This window comes from Podarcis pityusensis (assembly GCF_964106645.2).
Source record: "Podarcis pityusensis genome assembly, chromosome: 13".
Lineage (NCBI taxonomy): Eukaryota > Metazoa > Chordata > Lepidosauria > Squamata > Lacertidae > Podarcis > Podarcis pityusensis.
This window is the reverse complement of record NC_138038.1, coordinates 7706029-7716005: the sequence shown is the minus strand read 5'-3', so window position 1 is coordinate 7716005 and position 9977 is coordinate 7706029. Positions and strand designations below refer to the sequence as shown.

General features: G+C 49.2%; 1 protein-coding gene across 8 annotated transcripts in view; it reads left to right on the top strand.

Moving 5' to 3' along the window:
• The first annotated feature begins 6022 nt into the window (after nucleotides 1-6022).
• The window catches only part of EPHA5 (EPH receptor A5), a 250643-nt gene continuing 246688 nt past the window's right edge, over nucleotides 6023-9977 (top strand). For 5 of the 8 annotated variants that reach the window (XM_080976572.1, XM_080976571.1, XM_080976568.1 and 2 more), the window contains exon 1: nucleotides 6023-6122. In XM_080976572.1, coding sequence (XP_080832698.1) covers nucleotides 6026-6122 — 97 coding nt within the window. In that variant the 5' untranslated portion in view covers nucleotides 6023-6025. Of the gene's footprint in view, nucleotides 6123-7692; nucleotides 7712-9977 lie in introns of those variants that run through there. The other 3 variants (XM_080976574.1, XM_080976573.1, XM_080976570.1) reach the window with 2 other exon arrangements.

The window sequence follows — 9977 nt, the reverse complement described above, 5'->3', positions numbered from 1 at the left end:
CCATTAGGTCCAGTCGTGACCGACTCTGGGGTTGCGGCGCTCATCTCGCTTTATTGGCTGAGGGAACCGGTGTACAGCTTCTGGGTCATGTAGCCAGCATGACTAAGCCGCTTCTGGCGAACCAGAGCAGTGCACAGAAACAGTGTTTACCTTCCCGCCGGAGCAGTACCTATTTATCTACTTGTACTTTGACGTGCTATTGAACTGCTAGGTTGGCAGGAGCAGGGACCGAGCAACCGGAGCTCATCCCATCGCGGGGATTCGAACTGCCAACCTTCTGATTGGCAAGTCCTAGGCTCTGTGGTTTAACCCACAGTGCCACCCACATCCCTGTAGCCCACTTAGGAGAAGGAAAACTCTGGTCCTAAACCTCTGCTGCCCTGCAGGGTATCTTTGGGAGGAGATAAGGCTAAGGAGTAAACCCTGCACAATTCCAGAGTGGAGTCCATAAGGTAAAAAAGTAAAGGTAAAGGACCCCTGGATGGTTAAGTCCAGTCAAAGGCAACTATGGGGTGTGGCTCTCATCTCGCTTTCAGGCCAAGGGAGCTGGCATTTGTCCACAGACAGCTTTCCGAGTCATGTGGCCAGCAGGACTAAACCGCTACATGGAGGACCATGATGGAAGCCAGAGCACATGGAAGCACTGTTTACCTTCCCACCGCAATGGTACTTGCACTGGCATGCTTTCAAAGTGCTAGGTTGGCAGAAGCCAGGACAGAACAACAGGAGCTCACTCCGTGGCGGGGATTCGAACCACCAACCTTCCGATCAGCAAGCCCAAGAGGCTCAGTGGCTTAGACCACAGTGCCACCTATTCCCTACAGTCCCTAAGACAGTTGGATAGCACCTTGTGCACCTCCTTCCGGCAACTCCTGCAGCTAAGCTGGTGGCAAATGTATTGCTCTGCTTTCCTTTGGACCACTTCAGCATACAGTCCTGTGAATAGCACTGGCTGTCAGCTCTTCCGCAGACTGTAGACCTCAACAGGGAAGAAGTTAGGAACAAAGTTAGAAGAAGTTGGTACCACCTGCCATCATTCTCCACCTTTTTGCCTTTTGCCTGACACTCTCAAGGGGGACCAGCTGCCACTGGGTTCCTGTTTATGTGGGGTGTGTGTGTGTGTGTGTGTGTGTGTGCGTGCGTGTAACACACATATATTTCAGGCCTGTGTGCTGTTTACTAACTTTGCATGTCAAAGGTGGAAATCATTTTCCTTGAGAGAAGAAAGGAGGGATGGTTGTGTTGATGCATCCAAAGTTAGATATTTCTAAGTCTTATTATTTCAAAGTGAATGCTAAGCATGCGTTTGAATCTCTCCCATTGCAACGTAACAAAAGTGCTGAATTGTGCCCATTGTAGTTGTGAAATATTACCCAAAAAAAGGAAATACACAGCACAAATGTTTTTAGAATGGAGCTGCGTTGTTGCTGTTTATGTTTGAATCCTGCTTCCTGCCTTTGAAAAGTCTTTTCCTTGCCCCCTTATTCACAGTTGAATAGCACACAGTTGTGCAAAAATTTATTACCTGCAGCAGTTCAGACCTTGTCAACAAATGCATTGTAAACTGGATGGCAATAACTGCTCACTTTACTATACTGGAAGGATGACTGGTTTTGGCATAGCATTCCCAGAAGGACACTGTGGGAGTTCTGGGAATGACAGATATAGGCATAAGGTTGTTGGGGTTTTTTAATCAGGAAAGATGAGACATCAGAGTATACCAGAACTAAGCAAGGCTAAACGATGACTTATTAGAAGATTATAAAACTCTGTAAGTGCCAAGAGGAAGTAAATGTCAAAGGCTAAATAAATTTTATTTCAGCACTGTCATCTGTGAGCATTCATCCAATGCAACCCCCATTTTTTCAGCAGAGCAGGTGCCAGTGTGGTATGTACCCAAGAGTTCTTGAAAGAACTCAAATATTAAATTGCTGGTCTTCTGTATATAAAAAAGGAATATCTCCAAGACTGGCTACCAGAGGACTGGAATTCAGGTAACATGATGCCAAGATTTAATAAGAGATCCAGCAGGGATCTGTGGTATCGCATGGTGGTTAGATTAACTTCTGCTCCCAGTAAATTGGTGGATAGCATTATTTAAGATAAAACTATAGAGCGCAGAACAGAAGAGGCCTCACTGAAGAAGACTCAGCATGACTTCTTCCTCACGAATCATTTTAGAGTTTTTGAGAGCCTCAGCAAAGCATGTGGAGACAAGGCGAGGCAAGCTCCAAGCAAAGTGCTCTCTGGTTTCATCTCCTCTGTTGGCGAGCCCCAAAGGACTTATCGGGAAGAGAACAGAAGAGGAGCCCTGTTAGATCAGACCAGAAACCCATCTAGCCTTCTTCTTCTTCTTTGGTGATCACTCGTAGCCGAGTAAGATTGTCTTCCATAAACACGGTTTTAACAGTGGGTCCGTAAGTGACTGTGGAGGCCAATTCTGGATCCACACGTCCTTCCACAGTGGGGAAATAAGTTTCTGGGTGGAGGTTGATCATGGTGATGGTTTGCCAAGTGTGCCTTCCTCTTAGTGCTTTTCTCCCTTATGTCCTGAGTTTGAGTGTCTTCAAAGTCCATGACACCTTTGGTAAAGGATGTTTTCCATTTGGAGTGCTCGCAGGCCAGTGTTTTCCAGTTGTTGGTGTTTATACAACATTTGTTTTAGATTTGCCTTGAGAGAGTCTTAAACCTCTTTTGTTGACCACCCACATTACGCTTACCATTTTTAAGTTTGGAATAGAATAATAATCAGGCATCCGCACAACATCACCAGTCCAACAAAGTTGATGTTGAAGAATCATTGCTTTGACACTGGTGATCTTTGCTTCTTCCAGTACACTGGCAATAGTTTGCTTGTCTTCCATCTAGCACACTAGGCAGCCTGGTGTAGTGGTTAAGAGTGGTGGACTCGTAATCTGGTGAACTGGGTTCGCGTCTCTGCTCCTCCACATGCAGCTGCTGGGTGACCTTGGGCTAGTCACACTTCTCTGAAGTCTCTCAGCCTCAATCACCTCACAGAGTGTTTGTTGTGAGGGAGGAAGGGAAAGGAGATTGTTAGCAGCTTTGAGACTCCTTAGGGTAGTGATAAAGCAGGGTATCAAATCCAAACACTTCTTCTCCTTCTTCTTCTTAGCCAAGCAGATCCCTGGCGGAACCTGCAGGACATGAACACAAAAGCTGAGCTCCCAAGCAACATATTGTTACATGCCACCCCAATCTCTAAGTGGTGTGAGATTCCAGGTGTACCAGATGCGCTTACCAGGGTCTGTCGGGGCAGATTTAGAGCTGTGTGCCCCCACTAGGTGCTGAGAAGGAGATGTGAGGCTCTGACAAGCTCCTAGGGTCCCCCCAGCTCCTTCCCAAAACCTATTTAGAGCTTTCCCAGCTTTGGGAAGGAAGTGGTAGGGCTCCAGAACCCTGCCAGAGCCCTTGTTCCTCCTTCCCAAAGCCTGGTGCCTCCTTACCCACCTTCAGGAAGGCAGCGCAAGGACTGGAGTAGGGAGGGACGCCAAATTTTGGGCTCACACAGGGCACCATTGTACCCAAGTCTGCTCATGGGTCTGTGTTCCCTTTTTGACAATGAGGCATGGCGGAGTTCTGGGATGTCTTTATGACCCATGGTTTATTTACACATATATACAACCTGAATTCAATGGAAGAATCTCCAGCATTACATTCGAAGAGGTTCTGGCCTCTCCCATTGCCACAGTACTAGGTTCAAAAACAGACGTCAGCATCCTGCTTTTTTGACTCCAGCCCACAGCTTAGTAACTCTGTTCCTTAACTTGTAACTGCCATTCTAAACTCTCCTAAAAACACTGGTCATACCTTTAAAGCGAGATGTTATTCTGCCCCCCCCCCCGGCTGTGCACTATTGTTTACCCATTCTTGCTATTTATTTCTACTGCTGTATTTTATTACAGTGGTACCTCGGGTTAAGTACTTAATTCGTTCTGGAGGTCCGTTCTTAACCTGAAACTGTTTTTAACCTGAAGCACCACTTTAGCTAATGGGGCTTCCTGCTGCTGCTTCCTGAAGCGCATGTAACCTGAAGCGTATGTAACCCGAGGTACCACTGTATTTCTTTTTGCGGCAACCGTGTTTTAATCAAAAGTTTTGATTTTACAAAAGTTTGTTCATGTCATGTGGGCTGGCTAAGGATGCCTAACACATGGCCTCCGCCAACAAAAAAATCCTGGGAACTTTAGTTTTCTTCTCACACAGCTACAATTCCCCACACCTTTTATCAAACTAGGGTCCCTAAGGTTCTTCTGAGGAAGCCCAGTGTTTAGAAGTGTGGTGTGGAACAGGAATGGTATACTACCTCTAGGATCGGGGACAGAAAGCAGCAGGCCTTGCGCTTGTGGGCTTCCCAGAAAGGCGTCAGCTTGGCCACGGGGAGAGAGGACTCAGGGTCCCTTCCAACTCTACAATTCTATCCTTCATGCGTATATTTGAAGATGGCTATCATATATCTCCTCTCAGGCTCCTGTTTTCCAGGCTAAACATACCCAAGTCCCTCAAGTGTTCCTCATAAGGCTTGGTTTCCAAACCCTTGATCATCTTGGTGGGCCTCCTCTGCACACATCCCAGCTTGCAAATATCCTTATTAAATTGTGGCACTCAGCACTGGACACAGTACTCCAAGTGGGGTCTGGCCAGGGCAGAATAAAGGTAAAGGTAAAGGGACCCCTGACAATTAGGTCCAGTCGTCACCGACTCTGGGGTTGCAGCGCTCATCTCGCTTTATTGGCCGAGGGAGCCGGTGTACAGCTTCCGGGTCATGTGGCCAGCATGACTAAGCCGCTTCTGGTGAACCAGAGCAGTGCACGGAAACGCCGTTTACCTTCCCGCCAGAGCGGTACCTATTTATCTACTTGCACTTTGATGTGCTTTTGAACTGCTAGGTTGGCAGGAGCTGAGATAGTGAAATGGGAGCTCACCCCGTTGCGGGGATTTGAACCGCTGACCACCTGATCAGCAAGTCCTAGGCTCTGTGGTTTAACCCACAGCGCCACCCACATCCCCAATAGAGTGCAGAATAGAGGGCAGAATAGAGTGGGATTATTACTGCCCCTTGACGGGGCAGCCTAGAATAGCATTAGCTTTTTTTGCTGCTGCATCACACTGTTGGCAAGGCTTGCTTTCCACATTGCTTTCCACATGTACCACTGGCAAGCCAGGTGACCCTCATCTGACATTTGCGTAGCTATGTGCCGATCCTGCCTATGCGCCGATCGTGACATGGGTCGCTATGTTAATTCGTTTCGTTCGTTTGGGCCCAGCCGGTCTCCTTCAACTTATTCGCATGTCCTTCACGAAGACTGCCTCTGCCATTCAACCGCCCGCTCGCCCCGGGCAAGCCGCGCTCTCCAGCTCACCGTTTGCGCAGTGCACGGTCAGGACACCGATCGCCTTTCCAAGGCCGTCGAGAGGGAATCCCAAGCAGCTGATGCGAGAATCCTCGAGGGCCGCTATGATAAATGCTTAAAAACACACACACACACACACACACACACACACACACCACACATTCCTCTTGCTCCCCACTTTGCGCGCAAGCAAGGCGCACCATTTAGTTCCATAGCCGCGCGCTGGCACCCTTGGGAACCAGCTTGGGGGGTCAGAAGAGAGGACCCTCTGGCAGCTCCACCTTTTTGGCGATTCTAGCGAGGGGGAGGGGAGGCCGTCAAGGAAAGGGGAGGAGCCAGGGGCGGGGCTAAGCGCACCGCCCCTGCCCCCGCCGCCGCGCTGGTGGCTGCGCGCAGCAGCAGCACCAAGGCGAAGCAGGAGCTCGGAGTTTCTGGCGCGCTGCTGGAGACGCGCCGCCGGGGCTTCCCAACACCGTCGCCATCCCCGCTCGCTACCGGGACGGAGGACGAGGAGGAGCGGCTGCAGGGCCAGACGCCGAGCCGAGGAGGTTGCGCAGCGTCTCCGGAGAGGAGGAGAAGGCGGAGGAGGGCGACGACCCGGCCGAGGCAGCCGCCGCAGCCCGCGCGCGGAGCCCATCCCGGGCGGAGCGAGGATGCTGCGCACCCGCCCGCCGGCGCCGCCTCTGGCGGTGCTGCTGCCGCTGCTGCTCTTGCCCGGCGGGACGCTCCGGAGCGCGGCCGGCAGCCAAGGTGAGCGCGCCGGGCGAGGGATCGGGAGGGCGCCGGGCGTAGCGGGGCATGGGGGGCGGGGAGCGAGCGAGCGAGCGCTTGCCGGGGCGCCCGTGACCCTTTTTTGGCGGCCCGCATCGGGCTTCGCGGGGCTTCGGAGGCGCAGTCCATCCAGCTGCCCGGATGGGAAGCATGAAAATAAAAAAGGCAGCTTTCTCCACGTTGGTTCTTCTCTTCCAGCCCGTCTTCTCAGGGGTGAGGAGAGGGGTTTGGGGCTCGTCCGGCAGAGTTCATGATAGAATGGGAGAGTTGGAAGGGTCCACGAGGGTCATCTAGTCCAGCCCCCTGCAATGCAGGAATCTGCCCAACGCGGGGGTCGAACCCACGACCCTGAGATTAAGATTCTCATGCCCTTCCGATCTGGCGGTTGTGCCCACGATCTCCGCCGTATCAGACAGGCGTCCGGAGGCAATGCACTCTGCACCTGCTCAAGGGCGCCCTGGCCGTAGGTTTGACACATCTTCCCGGGTTTGTTGCGGGTGGGAGGTAGCGGTGCTGGAGATGGGAGCTTGGGCAAAGCACGGGCATGAAGCGAGCTCTTCTTTTTCATCTCTCCCCCCCCCCCCCATCTGTAAGATCATTTCAGTAGCAGCTTCTCTCGCCTTCGCTTTTCTCTCCCCCCCCCCGCCACCCCCAGTTGCCCTCTCATCCTCCCGACTGGTAGGGGCAGTGCTTTTTTCCTTGGACGCATACTCCTAAACATTTTGTGAATCTAAGTTTGGCCTCACTGAAGGGCAGCATTTCAATATGAGTAGGAAAATGAGAGTACCCCTAAACATTTTTTTTAAAAGAAAAATAGCACTGGGTGTGTGTGGGGGGGTGAATAGGAGCAGCACTATTTGCGGGGGAAAGAACTTGCCTGGCTCCTGTTACATCCAGGAAGAAATCTCCCCAGCGAAGGTTTTCCCCATTGCTTTCATTTCCAGACCAGGAAAATCTTCACCTGCTTTTAATGCCTACATGTTTGGCTGATGTTGATACTGAAGCAGAGGAGGAAAAAAAAATAGTTAACAAAAGGAGGTTTTTTAAAAACCTAGAGGTAAAAGTGTGGGCAATTTTTTCCTGATCTTTCACTGCAAGTGTGTGAGTGAAGATTTGTTTGCATTTTAGTCTAAACAACTTCTGGTTATACATACAGTATAAGGGGTGGTAGTTGTTTTGCAGAATACAAGGGCCTTCTGAATACGACTCATACTGGTAGCTGATGGTCCAGAAAGAACCATTTTCACAGAATTGCAAGGGATCCCTAAGAGTCATCTAGACCAACCCCCTACGACACAGGAATCTCAGCTAAATCATACATGATTTCAGCATCTTTCCATGATTGTGGTGGCCACCGCAGGCTTAGAAGACTTTGCTTCAGTGGGCTGTTCAATACCGTTTTTGTCTTATTTGGGCTGGCAGGATCACATTGTGAAGAAGATTCAGTGTGTAGAGCTATGGAGATGGCTCTTCTGGAGTGCAGGGGATTAGTCTGGGAGAAGAAGTGCTTCGCCTCAGATTCTGTGGGGCTAGGATGAGCAAAGAAAAACCCACCATCCAGCAAGCAGGTTGTCCGCCTGTCCCTTCCTAAGGCATATGTCTGCGTCGGTGGCAATAGCTGGCCGGTCTTATTCCTAGCTCTTATCAACTGAACACCCCCCTATAATTTTTTAAATATAATTTTATAAAATTATAAATTGGTGGTGCCTTTAGAATTCCTGCGTTTTAGTTGGTTGAAGGGTATGGGAACGGCTTGGACAGTATGCATTTAGATGGAAAAATAACTCCAAAGTGACTTATTTGTAGAGCTACTTTGTGTGTATGAAAGCCAGTTCATTCTGCTCACTTAACTTGAGCTGTATGAAGTCTGTATAAAGAGGTGCTTATAAATGACCTCCCCTATTTTTATAGCGTTTCCCCCCTCCAGATTCTAGTATGGCGAGCTTAAGTGGGGGTTATAAGACTCAGATGCCATTTTTGCATGTGTTGGGTCAAAGGTGTGAGGCGGGGGGGAGCAGAAACTCCTCAGCAAAGGGTGAGGAAACCCAGTTCTTCCTGTCGCCAAAGAGAAGTGGGATTTCATATCTCTTTCAGTTACTTTCATAATTCCTGGGATGATAGCCTTTGCCATGCAATGAAATCAAGATACAGTGAGATCTGATGAGAGTGTTTGTGTGTGCTCGGAAGAGGACAGTAAATGAGCAATTTTGCAACAGGAAAGCCAGATGCTTTTGGAAGATTATTGGCATCTAATAGTTCTTTTATTTTGAAGCCAACACATAACAAGGTTTGTCGCTAGATGAGGATTGGTCTTGTTATATTGCGTGGTTTGATAGTCAAAGCCTTACTGGCAATGCCTCTATGTGATGTGAACTGAGAGAAAGGTTTCCTGACTATCACCCAGAAGAAAATGATTTGTCAAAACAAAACAAAACCTTCTTTATAGGTGTAATCCCACCCCCCACGGAAAAGCCTAAATTGTGGGGTCTGCAACAAACTGCTGCAGTGTTCCTGTCAGCCATTCTCTCTCAGCAGGACATTTCCTTTCTGTGGCTACTGAGGGTGTTTAGCCTTCACTGCCCCCGGTTTCAAGACTGTCATTTTGCAAACCTCAGGGATATCTCCTCCACCCTACAGTTGCCCTTTTTTTGGCTGCAATGCTGTCAACACCAAACGCATGAGTTTGCTGTTTGAATAAGTTATTGTAACACATGAATACTTGTGCATGGGGTGTTAGCCTCAATAATTAGAATAACTGTGTCTATAGCTATATTGATGTTTGATTGAACTGTTTGATCTGCCCTTCATGGAATAATATTTCTGTGCTGAATGCTATCATCTGGATAACGGGATGGAGGACATTAGACATTTCTAACACAAAGGCATTTTACCTTGCTCACCCCCCCAACCCCCATGATCTGCACTGATATGGTAATGAGAAGCTGGTGGATTTGGGGCTTGGAAAATGTTCACAAGCATCTTACTTAGGAGAATGGGTGTGAAATCTGCTGGGAGCCCTTTCTTTGTGGGAGAAATCTCCTAAGCCAGGTCTCCATTTGTGATCATATAGACAGATGGGATCAGTTCAGAAATAAACCCAAATGGTGGTATGTGCTAATTATACTTTGCAACCTAAGGCCAAGGGCTGGCACTGTGGGTTAAACCATAGAGCCTAGGACTTGCCGATCAGAAGGTCGGCGGTTCGAATCCCCGCGACGGGGTGAGCTCCTGTTGCTCGGTCCCTGCTCCTGCCAACCTAGCAGTTTGAAAGGACGTCAAAGTGCAAGTAGATAAATAGGTACCGCTCCGGCGGGAAGGTAAACTGCGTTTCTGTGTGCTGCTCTGGTTGGCCAGAAGTGGCTTAGTCATGCTGGCCACGTGACCCAGAAGCTGTACGCCAGCTCCCTCGGCCAGTAAAGTGAGATGAGCACCACAACCCCAGAGTCGGCCACGACTGGACCTAATGGTCAGGGGTCCCTTTACCTTTAACCTAAGGCCACCATGGTTAGGATCTCCCCTATTTAGCACTTGTCTCTAGACATAGTGACCTATAGAGATGGATCAGTAGCATGGCTACAGTTTGTCAAAGCATATGTTACACCAAAGTGCATTTAACACATATTGTGGCTTTTTATTTGCTAGATGACCACAAACCACGGTTTGCCAATGCACTGCCATGTCATATCATGGTTTGGCTTCCTCAACCATGGTGTGGCACGATTTCTAAATTAAGTCCTAGACTGACAGAGTTTCCTGATGGGCAATTAGGTGTATTTGGAAATACAGTATACTGTATGTGTGTGTTTTCAAAAAGTTGGCACTCCCAGAAAGATG